General features: G+C 46.1%; 2 protein-coding genes across 2 annotated transcripts; both read right to left on the reverse strand.

Moving 5' to 3' along the window:
• Positions 1 to 9,167: 9,167 nt before the first annotated feature.
• LOC124683797 lies at positions 9,168 to 9,804 on the reverse strand. Its single transcript, XM_047218245.1, has 2 exons — positions 9,538 to 9,804; positions 9,168 to 9,451 (listed from the first exon to the last, which is right to left on the reverse strand). The coding sequence occupies exons 1-2, from the start codon at positions 9,779 to 9,781 to the stop codon at positions 9,309 to 9,311; spliced, it is 387 nt and encodes a 128-aa protein (XP_047074201.1). The 5' UTR covers positions 9,782 to 9,804; the 3' UTR covers positions 9,168 to 9,308.
• Position 9,805: 1 nt separating this feature from the next.
• On the reverse strand, positions 9,806 to 14,641 carry LOC124659402 (probable inactive poly [ADP-ribose] polymerase SRO1; the record flags this gene model as incomplete). The annotated part of the gene is made up of 7 exons (XM_047197287.1): positions 14,577 to 14,641; positions 12,463 to 13,414; positions 12,146 to 12,381; positions 11,984 to 12,063; positions 11,592 to 11,720; positions 11,393 to 11,488; positions 9,806 to 10,531 (listed from the first exon to the last, which is right to left on the reverse strand). Coding segments are annotated over exons 2-7 (2,205 nt in total), but the record flags the coding sequence as incomplete, so codon positions are not given.
• Positions 14,642 to 14,943: the final 302 nt, after the last annotated feature.

The following is a 14,943-nucleotide window of genomic DNA, read 5'->3' on the forward strand; positions in this document are numbered from 1 at the left end:
AACTTTGATCGGGTGCTCCGTGAAGTAGTGCCTCAGCTTACGAGCCGACCTCCATATCGCATATGCCAACTTCGGTGATGAGGATACCTCTGTCTTGCGGGGTAAGCACTTCACCGAGATAGTAAACAGGCCTCGCACACCATGAACTCTCCTCGCTTCTTCTCGCTCGACAACCAAGACGCTCTGAAGACTTGAGATGTAGCGGCTATGTACATCAGCAGTGTCTCCTTTTCGCGCGGAGTCACGAGTACCGGGGAGGTCGATAGGATTTTCTTCAAGTTGTCAAAGGAGTCTTGTGCTTCCTTTGTCCACTCGAACTTTTCTGACTTTTTCATCAAGTTGTAGAAGGGCAAAGCTTTCTCCCCTAGCTTCGCGATGAACCTGCTAAGCGCTGCTAATCGACCTGCCAGCTGCTGCACTTGGTGCAGATTCTTTGGCGGTTCCATGTCGAGAATAGCTTTGATCTTCAAGGGATTGGCCTCGATTCCTCTGGCTGATATGAAGTATCCGAGTACTTGCCCTCCTGGTACTCCAAAGAAACACTTCTTGGGATTTAGTTTAATTTTGTATCTGTCCAGATTGTCAAAGGTCTCTCGCAAGTCATCGATGAGTGTGGCCGCGTGCTTTGTTTTCACCACGATGTCGTCGATGTAGACTTCAATGTTTCTTCCAATCTGTTCCGCGAGGCGGCTTGCATGCAGCGTTGATAAGTAGCTCCTGCATTTTTTAACCCGAAGGTCATGACGTTGTAACAGAAAACGTCGTGTGGAGTGATGAACGCGGTTAGCTCCTCGGTCCTCCTTCTTTAGTTTGATCTGGTTGTACCCGGAGTACGCATCGAGGAAAGAGAGACGGTCGCATCCAGCCTGTAGAATCGACTATCCGATCTATTCGAGGCAATGGGAAATGATCTTTGGGGCAGTGTTTGTTAAGGCTGGTGTAATCGATGCACATGCGAAGGGCGGTTGTGTCCTTTTTGGCACCATGATCTGGATTAGCCACCCATTCAGATTCCTTAAGCTCTCGGATGAATCCCGCCTTGCGGAGCCGATTAACTTCTTCACCAATTGCTCTTCTTTTGGGTTCGGAGAATCATCGCATCGGCTCGTCGTATCGGCTTGGTCTGTCGGGTCAACATTTAGGGCGTGCTCGGCGAGTTCCCTGGGGATACCTGGCATGTCGGATGGCTCCCATGCAAATATCTCCCATTGCTCACGGAGGAACTCGATGAGCGCGCTTTCCTATGCGACATCTAGGTCAGCCGAGGTGTTGACCATTTTCTTCGGATCAGTTGGGTGCACCTGCAGTTTCTTGGTTTCCTTTGTAGTATCGAACTCATCGGATCTTGCGTTTCGATTGTCGGCTGGTGGCTGTGTGTGATCTGTGATGGCGTCGATCGCGTTGAGTTCTTCCTTGGCTCCAAATTTCGAGGCGATCTTCTGAAATTCCCTGTCGCAGTTGTCTGACCTAGCGAAGCTGCCGTGAACGGTTATTGGGGTCCCGTTGTTGCCTGGCATCTTTTAGCTTCAGGTATGCATAATGAGGCACGGCCATGAACTTGGCAAACGCAGGTCTGCCGAGGATGGCGTGGTATCGAGATTCCCGATCGACTACCTCGAACTCAATCCTTTCTTTCCTGAAATTACGGGCGTGCCGAAGACTACGTCCAATGATGTTTTTCCCAGCGAGTAAGCGGGTCGAGTCGGTATAATGCCGTGGAACCCTGTGTAGGATTCTTTTAGCATGTCGACTGTTAAACCCATTGCCCTCATTGTGCTGGCGAATAACAGGTTTAAGCCGCTTCCACCATCCATAAATACTTTGCCCATATTGTATCCTCCAATCTGTGCTTCCAGGACGAGGGCCGCGTGACCGGGCCTTGGGACGGCCTTCGGGTGATCCGCCTTGCTGAAGGTGATGCTCTGATCTGACCAATCAATAAAATTCGGCGTATCGACCATGGCAACTTCCGCGTATTTTACTTCTCGGGAGAACTTTTTGATTTCTCTTTTCGAAAAGCTGGTTTTGTGGATCATGTTGATCTGTCCACGCAGTGCTGGGAATGCCTCGACCGGTTTGTACTCGCTTTTTCCATTGGTTCGTATGGTTCCGGTACATATGGCTCGGCTGATGACCATAGGACCTCGCTTTCTCTTCCATTATGCGAACTCTTGATGTGGCTTCAGCTCTAAGATCGTCGCAGAACTGCCGAATCTCAAGGAAGTGTCGGCAGTTCCTTAACAGATGGCTGGACTTTTCCCGACCATCCTTAGGATCGAAATAGGAGTGGAGATAACACGGTGCTTCAAGCTGCTCTGTAGCTGAGAGGTGTGGAGAACGGGTGCGTCCTCTGATTGATGACATGTCATAGCATCGAGGGTGGGCTGCTGTTTGGCCTTCCTCTTCACGGTGCGAACTCCTTCGTCTCTTTCTTTGTCCGAGCCCGCGGCGTCGAGATTTTCCCGATTGCTCTCTCGTATGCTTCTGGGCGAAGCCTTTAGGGTTGCTGCCGAAGGGACACCTTCTTGAGGCTCAGCCTTTGAGTGGGACGCGCCGGCCCCGGGGAGGCGGAGGAAACCTCCAGAGTCGACGATGAAGTGGACGCCACCGAAAACAGCTTCCGTGTTGCGAGACGTTGCCATAAAGTTCGGGTGAAGCTCTTCGCGGTGCGGCACAAATTCGAAGGATCCGCAGCGGATCGGGTCTCTTGACTTTGCTGGTGTCGGTGACTCGAGTAAGAACGCCGCGGACGTAACTGGTGCTGCCGATGACCTGCCTTGTGCCGACAGGTTTCCCACAGACGGCGCCAATTGTCGAGGGTACTCCTCGCCAATGCCCTCCGATAGGGGCTTAGGGTTGACGGAATCCTGTAAGCTGACACGAGACATCGGTTCACAGACAAGTAGGGAGAGCGATTTACCCAGGTTCGGGGCCCTCGATGAGGTAAAACCCTTACGTCCTGCCTGTCTGTTCTTGATTATGATGATAATGGGTTACAATGGGGTGCCGAATAGTTCGGCTGAGATCTCGTCGAGATGGCTGTTGCTAAGATGCCCTAGCTCTAAGCTTTCTCTGGCTAAGATGGCTAAGATTGATCGTGTCCCTCGGCAGCCCCTCTCCTGGCCTTTATATAGGAGGCTAGGTCTCAAGAGGTCTCACCGAGTACGACTAGGTTTACAGTAGTTTTAGATCCGATCTTTCCTTGTTCGATCGCTTCCTTGTCTTGCCCGTCAAGGAACCTTCTGGTGCGCCGTCCTGGTGGCCCATCTCGCCTTCAGGTGTCTTCATGGGCCTCCAATTAGTCAATACAGGATAGGGTAATGTGGGTTACCCGAAGGGTAGTGCCCACGTCAATTCCCCACGCCACGAAGGCTCACCATATTCTCCGGAGCCTATCCCACGAAGGAATAGCTCACTCACTTGTGGTAGACTTTGAGGTAGCCTCCAAACCATCACAATCTTGCCCGGAGCAAATCCACAGCCCGGATGCTTCCGGACCACTCTTGCCCACCTAGGGTTTCCAAGGAACCCTAGAGAGCAAGCTTTTTGATGAATACAAGGGGGATGAGATTTGGCTTGGTAGAACAGTAGATCGGGTCCTCCTCTATTGATTCCCCGGAGGGATTTGAGTTTGGGTGGAGGAGGAGGGAGATCTGAGGCTTTTGGTGTTTCTAGCAATGGAGTATGAGAGAGAGCTCAAGAACAGCTTGTAGTGTAGTGCCTAACTGTTCAGAGGTAGGAGAAGGGCTATTTATAGTGTTCTTCGAAATATGGCCGTTGGTCACTTGCCACCTCAGTTTTCTCCCGACAAACCTGGTCAACCGGACCAATGACCGGATTGCCCGGTGCAGAGGCCGGTCGGACCGGACCAGGGACCGGACCTGCCGGTCCAGACCGGACGGTAGACCGGAGACACTTTGCGACGTCCAGGGGCTCCTCCGGTTGGCGCCCGATTGGCGGCCGGTCGACCGGACCGCACGCCAGGCCCGCCGGTCGGTAGGCCGGCTGACCGGTCGGAAAACCGGATCTGTTAGGTGCACGTTTGGAGCCCGGTTGGCGCCCGGTTGACCGGGCCGCACACCGGACTGGCCGGTTGGGGGGCAGGCTGACCGGTCGGCAAACCGGATTTCTGCTGTAGACCCCTTTTCGATTGTTGTTGAAGTGGGGGGTCTCCTTTAGCCTTCTTGTTCCTTTGATACACCATTTATGCCTCTTTGCCTAATACCTGAGATTATCCTTATAAACGTATTAGGCCAAATACTCTAGCACGGTGTCATTGTTACCAAAATAATCCCCCAATCCCGCCTGCATGATATTCTCTGCTTCTGACTTCACTATGGACCAAAAGTCTCTTGATGTCAACACAGAACAGAGCTTCAGGCCGCTCACTTCGGAACCAAACGGTCGGAATAAAAGCATGGGTGCGCGCGACCGAATACCACCCGATTCAATGAACTCCAGGCAAAAGATGCACTGTTACATTCGCTGTCGGAGCATTCCAGAACTCATCACTCCAGCTAGATGAAGAAAGATCGGCATCCGGAACGTCTTCATCTTCGCGAAAGAAGAACCCTAGGACCACCACCATGAAAGCCGGAACGTCTGGGCCCCACGCCGCCGCCATGGCTGGGAACCACGGTCCATCTTTCTCCTCCAACCCGGTCGATGGAGGCCGGCAGCCGTCGGGATAGCGGCTACGCACGCCCACGACGTGGAGACGGTCGGCTGCTGCCCGCCAGGAAAGCCTGGCCGAGCCTCAATGCCGCCGCCTCGCGACCATGTATCTTGCCACCGCTGCCCGATCCCGCTGCCGCCCTTCCTCCCCGCCAAGATCCGCGACACCACCACGTCCCCCGCCATGATCCGGGTGATGTAGCCGAAGGCCACCACCACCAGACCCTCTTTCCACCGTCGCCGCCCCTGAAGGACCCCACCTCCACGTGAAGGGGAGTCTATGGGCGCGCCACCATCGCCCCTGCCTTTGGCAGCCGGACGGGGCCGCCACCGCTGATCTCGACGACGGCAGCGGCCAGGAGGAGGGAGATCGGCCAGCCTCTGGCTAGGGTTTGGGTCGTCGCCCGGAGCCCCCTCGCGCGAGACGACCCGAGGCGAAGATCGGGTGGGGAGGGAGGAGAGGGGGTGTGAGGGGTCGGTGGTGGAGGGTGGGCAGCGGCGCCGGGAGAGAGGGTGGGCACCGGCTAGGGTGGAGGGGCAGCTAGGGTGGAGGGGCGGCTCAGCATATTCCATGACAGAAATATAAATTGGTAGATCTTGCCGGAGAAACATATGCTAGAAGTCAAGTGCAGGTGGTGATCGATGTGGTTGTATTTCCTTTGGCCTCACAAAGCCAAGACCAAATGAAAGGTCTACTCGTGCGGAAATTTTATTTTAATCTAGGGTGGGTGTATATGCTCCTGCTATTGGGAAAATATTTAAAATATTGAAAAGAAAGCTGAACAAAAATTTGACGCGTACATATCGACATTCCATATGTGCGTGCTAGTTTTCGCCGAAAATTGATATTTTTGTGTCATGTGTAAAAAAGGATACACATGACACAAAAAATGACGACCTTTTGTGAAAAAAATTTGCGAACACATAGAACATTAAAATGTAGTGCTAAAATCTAATTAATATATGGTGTACAAGCTTTTGCTATTGGAAAAAAATATTTTAAATATTAAAAAAATCTGAATTTTTTTTTGGCGCGTACACCTCAACGCTCTATATGTGCACGCCAAGTTTCTCGTAAAATTGATAATGTTTGTGATGTGTTCTGACAAATATGCCAGAGAATTGTAATGGTACCTGACAAAGACATACTTGAGCAGTGTGTTTGGCAAACGCCATATTTTCCCTTGTTTGTGTCATGCATAAAGAAGATAAAAAAATATCCATGCAGAGAGATTTTTTTAGCACCGAAAATTATCTTTTTTGACATGACACAAAAACTATCGATTTTTTTGTGAAACAACTTTACGAACAAATAAACATTAAGAGATGAACGCACATAAACATTAAGATGAACGTGTGACATTTTTTGTCAGATTTTTCAACATTTTGAAATAATTCAAAAGTAAATTTAAAAATCAGGAGCATCTGCTCATGGGAGCCAAAACGAGCCGCGTCCCTACTCTTGCGGCATTACAATAGTCCCCGGCGAGGCTCCAAAACGCACCTCGTTTTTAGTGTTGGAAATAATAAAACTCAAGGTAGAGACATTATTTCAGAAGACCGTGTGTTTCTTTCTTGCCAAATCTTCTATGGCACCAACGTAGCAATCGAAGCTATGGCTTTTCTCGATTTCCCTTCCTTACGAATCATCTCCGATTTCTCTTGCTTACATCATCTCCCCTCACCACTCTTTGAAGGGACACGTGGGTTGCCAACTATTTGGCTCCACATTGTGAAGCACGAGCCATTCCTTCACTTTGGACCATATACAGATATTGAACCGGTATTTGAAGAGGAGGTGTGAGGCTGTTTCTTGTGCGTGGTTACAAAGCCTGCATTGCTCACAATTAGGCCGTCCCCTTCTATCAATTCTATCCGCCGTTCATATTCTATTTTGAATGACCAGCCAAGCAAAAATCTTCCTTTGGTGGTGCCAATGTGCCCATGTTTTCCAAACCAAGGATGTCACATGGAGAACTTGTTTGTCCAAAAAAGTTGCATTTTGTAAGCAGACTTACACGAGTGCATCCATCATTTGTGAGCTTCCAGACAACTGAATTTGAATTGTTGGAATCCATGTGCACCGATGGCAGCATCTACCAAAAGGTTGTAAAATTGCACGATGTGATCAAAAGAGAGGCTATCATGTGTGTTCACGGTTTACGTGGGTAACCCAATGGCCATCTTCCAAAGCTTTGGTAACATGCTCTCCTTCTTTTTCGAGCATTTGAAAATGAGGGGGGCGATGTCCTTTGATCGCATTCCATTGAGCCATGGAGCTTCCCAAAAGAGATCTTTCGTTCCATTTCCTATGGTAACTTTTGTAGCCGCCACAAACAGATGTTGAGGCGTGCAAGGGGCCTCCAGGCCAATCCATGGCTTGGTATCATCATTCCACTAATAGCATAACCATTGCATGAGTAGGGCCGCGGCAAATTTTTGGAGATTGATGATCCCAAGCCCTCTATGTTCCTTTGGCTTGAACACCGTCTCCCAATCAACCTTGCACTTTCCTCCGGAAACCTTGTCACAAGCAGCTCAAAGAAAATCCATTCTTTTATCAATTTTCATGAGGACCTCTATGGGGATGTTGAGTACGGTGATGAAATATATGTAAATGTTGGTGAGCACGGACTTCACAAGAGTTGTGGGGCCGGCCATGGTGACATGCTTTCCAAGCCACATGACAAATTCGGTCATTTGTCTTCCAAAGGTTCAAAGTGAATTCTCTTTTTTTTCATAGAAAGTGGAAGCCCAAGATACTTCATTGGGAAGCTCGTGCAGGAAGCCGAAAAAGCTTGAAGAATGTTGTCAAAGTCAATTCCCACACATCTTATAGGAGCAACTTGGCTTTTTGCGCAATTCGCTACAAGACCGGTGACCTCACTGTATTGATATTTGGTGGAAGCTAGGAAATTGATGTCGTCTTTGTGATTATTGTCCACACTATTTCCTGTCTCAAAGAGCTGGAGCCAGCGCGCCTCCATCGCCCTCCCTCTATAGATATAGGACACGAGCACGACCAGCTCGTGAAAGGAAGAAAAGTAAATTCTGCCCTTCACAAGACTTCAGGTTTTAGAAAAGAAACATGAAAGTGGAATTGTTTAGCAGTACGAGCACATGCATAGAAATGGAGAGCGAACCTATGAACGCCATTCTGGTCCACAGACTCCCTCTATATATGAAGGCATCGAATCAAACTATATGACATCCTACTCGGATAAAATAACCTTGCATCTTCCAGATACGCCGCAAAAGTAATCACTAGCAGCCAGCGGCTTGCAATCATTCAGAGTAAATTCCAGTTTTTACCCCCTGGTTTAATATTTTTGACATTAATTATCCCATTTCACTATTTTTTATTCGTATTACCCCATTTAGCGGAACTATTACCAATTTTTACCCTCCCTAAAATTTTACACGGGATTTGTCCTGTGAGTGCATCACAGTTTTTTTCCGGTTTCTTCCTGCATCCGAAGAAACGTTGAACCTAAAGTTTTGCCTATAACTACAACCTTGTATGTGTCGTGGCCTTCCGTTGTAGGTATATAATGATGTGTACGTGTATGTGACTGATGAGCCAGCATCTTAGTATATGTTGTTGCTATTGGTATAATGTTGTGCTTCAACATTTAGAAATAAATTTACTTGGTCTGGTGTCATTGCCTTGCCTCTGAAACGGCTAGTGGCCATATCGATTTGTTCCCTACCATCATTTGATTGCTACATCAAAATAGTGTATACGTACACACTATGACTATAAAAAAGTAGAGCGTGGCTCGATGATCACACCGATTTGGGAGTGGAAACATTCGCCGGGGGAAAAAGAGCGACGTCGCCTACCATGTGTACCTGACAAACGGACTGACCTAGCAAATAGCTCTCAGATTTTTAAAAGGGGTAAAAGCTGGCAAAACTTCTGCTAAATGGGATAATACAGATGAATAATTGTAAAATGGGGTAATTACTGTCAGAAATATGAAATTAGGGGGTAAAAGCCGGAATTTACTCTTTTCCAAAAAGGTGCTAAGCATGTACTTGGAACAAGGGCGATTCCAGCACAATTCTGTCACAGAAGAGAATGGGACAAGAAAAGCATGCTGTGAAGTGTGATCTACGGTTTCAGGCTTCAGCACTCCATAAAATCACATCACACAATGCCTCCCACGAAATAAGGGAAAACTACAGTACATTACATCATATGATAATACCAAAATGCTGCAGCCGGACCTCATCGGCCAGCTCAACCGAAGCTCGAGCTCCCAACATTGAGTAACTTGCTGATGTTTCATGCACGCGTTAGAAGAACACCTCGGGACTACTGAAGTTTGACATCTACAGGAAAATCAACTACAGTATATATACAGGCACGGCCTACCCCAGCAGAAAGACATGTAAGCAATACTAGTTGACCACAGCAGATTAACCGTTGGACTCAACAAGGCAAAATTCGCACCGCGTAAGCAGAAGCGGACGAGTTACTGGGTCGTGCATGACGGGAAACCTGCCAGGTTAATGGGCTAACAGCAGTTGTTCATGTGCATATCCACAAGACAACGGGTAGTATCACAATACACATATGGGTATGAGTTTCAGAACGAACACCATCACTGAAACGGTGGGATTTTGTTCTTCTACGGGCCTTTCTCGCCGTCAGCCGACAGTGTGACGAGTGTACCTGCTGCATACGCGATGGTGCTACTCTCATCAACACCTGTTCTGGGGAAGTTCTTGTTTTCTCCACATTGTGCTGCTGGATGCTTTGGAGCCACATTCTCTGCGCGCAACAGGTAAGATGTTTTAGTGAGTATAGAAACAAGGCATCGTGTAATGCGTGTAAGAACATATTCTCAAGCTGCATACTCTGGCTGGGAGTGTTCCACTGTGTAGTTGCCAAATTTGAAGGACAATCAGGGCCTTGCTGAGCTGAACTTGGCGTTAGGCACTCATTGCGTGACGTAACAACACTCTTCTCTTTTGGTAAAGGACTTGATGACAGAGGTTCAAAGATCACAGGGACCACGTTTGCTGCACTGGAATGGTGGGCTTCAGGCATGGTGATTTTTGCAGGAACTTCGGGCATCTTGCCACGGAGGTGAGGCGCCATACTTCTTGGCGCAGAGCCTGGGTGTGGTGCTGCCATACTTCTTGGTGCACCGAGCTCACGAAATGCCTTACCGCGGAGGTGATGCGCCATACTTCTTGGCGGAGAGAGATAAGGTGCCATACTTCTTGGTGCACTGATTTCAGGCTCCATACTTTTTGCTGCAGATAACTGAGGGGCTTGACACACTACGCCTGGAGTTGCAGCAACAATGCCCTGAGCATCTGTCGATGATGAGTATCTGTGTTCCCTACTGGGCACAAGGGATCCCTGGGCTTCAGTTGTCATACTTGGCACAACAGAATGTAGGCCTTCCATACTGGGAGATGAGGAGTTTCCATGTGTTGGTCTTGATACGTCAGAGTCATGGCCTCTAGAAGAACTTTGTGAGAGGAGATCATGACCATTATATTTCATTCTTGGTCCAGCAGCATCCCAGACATTAACACCGCGCAACACACTCCTTACTAGGGCATCACGACCTAGAGGTGCCTCTACTGGTGCAAGAGGATCTTGGCTGTTAGTACATTGGGGTGAAGAGCTTTCAGAACAAATACTTAGGGTGGGGGAATGCTGTCCTTTGAGAGCTGCATTTGTCACATGAGAACGTCCAAATGTGGAATTTACTGGACCATCATGACTAGGAGTTGCAGACTCAACATCCATATTTCTTGTCCAAATGGAGACAGATTCCGGTGTTCTACTTGTAGGAGAACTGACCATTTTTTCAGAAGAGTTGTACCATAGTGATGGCTGCAATAGGAGGGAAATAGTTAGGAACAGAAACATGCATGGACAAGCCAACAACTTGCAGAGACAAGGACTAAATATAATAGTATTTACAAAAATGGGAATCATACATACAAACTACTGAGTGACATACTAGAACCTCTGACACCATTGAAGGGTAGAGAGTGGAAATATTGCAATGACTATAATATTGATTTGTCATTTGGGAAAACATCATGAAATAAAGCTTTCCAAGAAGATGCATACACATTGTGAGGCGGAGAAGGTAAATAGGATGCCAACTTTGTCGAACAGTACATATCCCTTCGTTTCACAATATAAGGATGTACTTCCAGTGCCCATATTTGAGCTTTGACCATAATTTGGTAATGCTTACAAAACCATAATTATGAGAAACTGCTTTATAATACAAATCCAATGGTGTCTATTTTGTGTAAGATAACAACAATTATTATTGGACTAAATGTTGGTCAAAGCACAAATTTGGACAATCAAAATACACCTTACAAGTTCAAACAGGAAGTAGTACTACACAAAGAAGCTAATAATAACTATGCCATCAAGAGTTCAGCAACAGCTAATTTTTTAGACGTTTAGGAGACCATTAATTCCATATGAATAATTAAAAATATCTACAAACTAAAATTTGATATTCTTACTTTTATTCAAAAAAAAATTGCACGAATCTCTAAAGGCTTGTCTCACTTCCTTGGACCCAAGGTATGGGTTAGTCATAATTTAGCTAATGTTAGCTCTCTCATTGACACACTTATTGTGGCAAGCCAGACATCTTGCAGAATTTACTCCTACTACAGTGGTCATCAAATGTGCACTTATATACAGTATACTGCCAGAGTAACTTACGCTGTACTTCAGTTTCGTCAAGGTATCCAGAAGTAATTCCTCTCCAACTATTATCATCATTCTCTTGACCATTTCATCACGAGTAATCTTATTTTCCTGTGCAATAAAAATGTGTTTGAATGAACACCCAGAAGTAAACTGACTGCAAAATTCAATGATAATTGACAACTGAACTGTAAAATTGCCAAGCTAGCAACACCTTCAACTCCTCATAGTGGCGGTAGAGCAATTCCCTTGCTAAACACGATATACTGTCTTGAATTGCTTCAAAGAGAACTCTGAATGAGATCCATGGAGAGGTTGGCCCTTCATTAGTTCGGCACAGTACCTACATACAGGTGAAGAGTCCCGTTTCAACAAAAAAAAAACATACAGATCATAGTTGAAAGAATTATTAGTTATATTAGTTTATGATAGTACTAGAAGTGCTCCTTTGATCACATAAAGGAACAAAGAGCAGTAGTGTTAAACTAAAATTTTGACATGCATTCTCACAAATGCTAATACTCTGAAATGCATTCAAGTGAATAGCATGTTATACCCTATAGCTCCAATTGGAAAGTAAGAAAATAAGAGTTGAAGGCGACTCACAGGTTGAAGAATAGAAAGATCGACTTTCACTTCTTTTGGAGGTGGGCGCAACCACAAACCCTTCAAGCTAAGAAAATACTCTGAAAATAAGTACAGTAAAGTGGATCACTAATTTAACCCATGTAGATATACATGAACAGAACACTAAACGCCTAATATTACCTTGAACTTTTGGAGCAAGCCTGAAACTTATAAGATATTCCAAAGAAATATGAGTTCCTAGATGTGATGGCCACATTACATAATAGTTTGGGTTTGAGCAATTATCAACGCCCGAATCATAAATGCGTAGAAACTCCTCCTGTGAACCTGGTTTGATAACTCCTGTGTTGCCCAATATGGCTCGGCACAGCAGCATATACTGTACCCCTTTTTCGTCAACATCACAAAAGCCCACACTGCGAAATGATGAAATGTTATAAACCCTCCAGTAATGTGCAACTAAGCAGAACATTAAAACTATCTAATGAAACAAGAACCTGGTGAAGGCACGGTTTTCGGGTGACAGATAAATGCCAGCGCCAATTTCAGTCTCATGAGTGATCTTTTCAGTGCTAAGAAGACCATTAGTTATAACACTGACGATGTCTTGCTTTCCAGATCCAAGCCATCCATATCTAGCAATTGCAGTGCCAGATTTCTGTCCTGTCAACCTCATCTGTCTTTCGAAAGCTTCAAGTCTACACTGTGCAGTGATATCCTTTGGGGAGTACCGATGAATATGAAGAATGTTGTTAGGCACTGCAAATGAACCCATACCAGAGAGGAACAGATTCTGAACAAACATAAAGCTTTCGCTACCTCTTTCAACATGTACAATCTTCTTACGCAATACATTCAGAGCAGAAGAATTCTGTAAAACTGGAGGGCTGGCTTCAAGCATAACTTGTTTTGCAACATCAGATGGAGGCTTCATGACATTACCGCCCAGAACACCTTGTGCACCACCTTTACCAACACCCGTGCCTAGTCTTGTGGATTCATCAACTTCCTCATCAAAGAATGAAGACGGAAAAGACCACTTGTTAGTGCCATCAAGCCATGCGACAGATCGTTGTTTTCTTGTATTTAGGTTCACCAAGGTCATCGATAAGAAATCAACCAGAAGAGGCTGGTCATCCATCACAACAACGACACTAGATTTGTCTTCTTTGAATGCATCAACAATAGATTTCACTACTTTGTCAGGAAAATCACACCAAGAACCTTGTCTGTAGAACACAACACGACTTGGCACTCCACTTTTCAGGTAATTAACGCAATCATTAGCCAGATTAGGTTGACTGTGGCAACTGTGAGCAGGCTTAGAAGATGCATTCTCCTTTTCAACACGACCAGACTTAGATTTTTTCTGCAAGAAATCATCAACAGGCTTGCGCTTCGGGCACAAAGCATTTGACTTTTGCGTTGGATCCATTGATGCGTTAGTTCCTGATAGAAAAACAAAGAGACATGGAAATGGGTAACCTTAATATCATACACAATATGCAAGTCTTCCTTTACTTCATAAAAAAGAGTAACACAATCATGTAAAGTAACAGTAAATGTACACCACTACAAGTATGGAATACATCAGAGAGTTAATCAGCACCAGTTTGCAAACGGAATTGGACTTCAGCAGAGCACATCTCAAAAGACTAGATATTGAAATGGTTCAGATACAGGCCTCATCATTCAGTGGATGCATTCTCTACACTTCTAAAGAGCAATGCAGTAAAAGTAATCAAGTACTTGTCTGTGCCATCTTTTGATATATAATTCAATATACAGGGGTAGAGAATACAAGTCATCGGCAGTCTGACTATGCTTCTCAATGAGGAACAGATTATTCTGGAACTTAATTCCTTCCAGTGGAGTAGCGAACACAAGCTATTGAGTTTTAAAGCTCCCAATTATTCTTGTACAATGTATCTTACAGAAGCCATCTTCATCAGAGGAGCAGAGGTCAATGACAGCTAAATGAATTTTCAGTTGAACAGTCTCTTGTAAACAGAGGAATAATCATGCAGTTGGAAGGAAATATTTGATACCGAAAGATAATCTAGAACTAACAATTACCCGTCAAAGAAAATTTCTGGCAGAATGACTATCTTAGATGTAGCTTTACGGCGCATTTCATGTTTGCATAATCAAATAAACATTAAAAAAGTTTCGAATTTATTTAAACAGAGAAACTAGGAAATAAAACAGTCCAGCGTTCTTATAAAAGGAAACTTCATCTACAGTGAGATTTTTCTTGAAAATCAACACTTCCTGACCGCCAGCGTTTCAGCGCATATATATACACCAGCGCGAGCAATAAAAAAGGGAAATTTCTTGTAACAGAGTAGCAAAGTAGCGTCTACATGATATTTTCTTGCGTATCTGCTGGGGAAAAGAACAAGCCCTACTTCGAATGAAACTAAAATGAGAAAAAGAAGAAGAGAGCAGATTTTTTTCCGAACAGTTAAAGGATCCGTATCACTGCCGTATGAGCAGCCAGACCGAAAATTCTTACATCGACAAGCAAGCAAACCGGGTGTCGCGGCGAAGTGGCTGTGAGGGATGGTGAGAGGGCACGAGAGGAGGAGGAGGAGGAGGAGCAGGGCCTTACAGCTGACACGGAAGAGGGAGGGGCGCGCTGATCAAGGACCCGCCGCCACAGGTGGCGCGGGCAGGCGGCGGTAGAAGTGGCGGGCGCGGTTAATAGGGCGGCGACGGCGGCACCCTCTCCGGTGAGTCGACGGCAGCGTCGTCAGACATGAGGGGCGGGTTTGTCGCGGCGGGGTTGGAGAGGTCGGCGTCGGAGGCGAAATAGAGGAGAGGGACTGGACGTGGTAGGGCCCTTGTTAGGCCGAGCGAATATCTGGCCCATTAGCGTGCGTGTTTCTTTTGTCTCAAAACAAAATCAAAACTTATTTTTTTATATGGAACACAGAAAAAAATGTACTTCTGAAATTTGATTACATAATTTTTTAGCA

The sequence above is a fragment of the Lolium rigidum genome, chromosome 1 (genome assembly GCF_022539505.1).
Source record: "Lolium rigidum isolate FL_2022 chromosome 1, APGP_CSIRO_Lrig_0.1, whole genome shotgun sequence".
NCBI lineage: Eukaryota > Viridiplantae > Streptophyta > Magnoliopsida > Poales > Poaceae > Lolium > Lolium rigidum.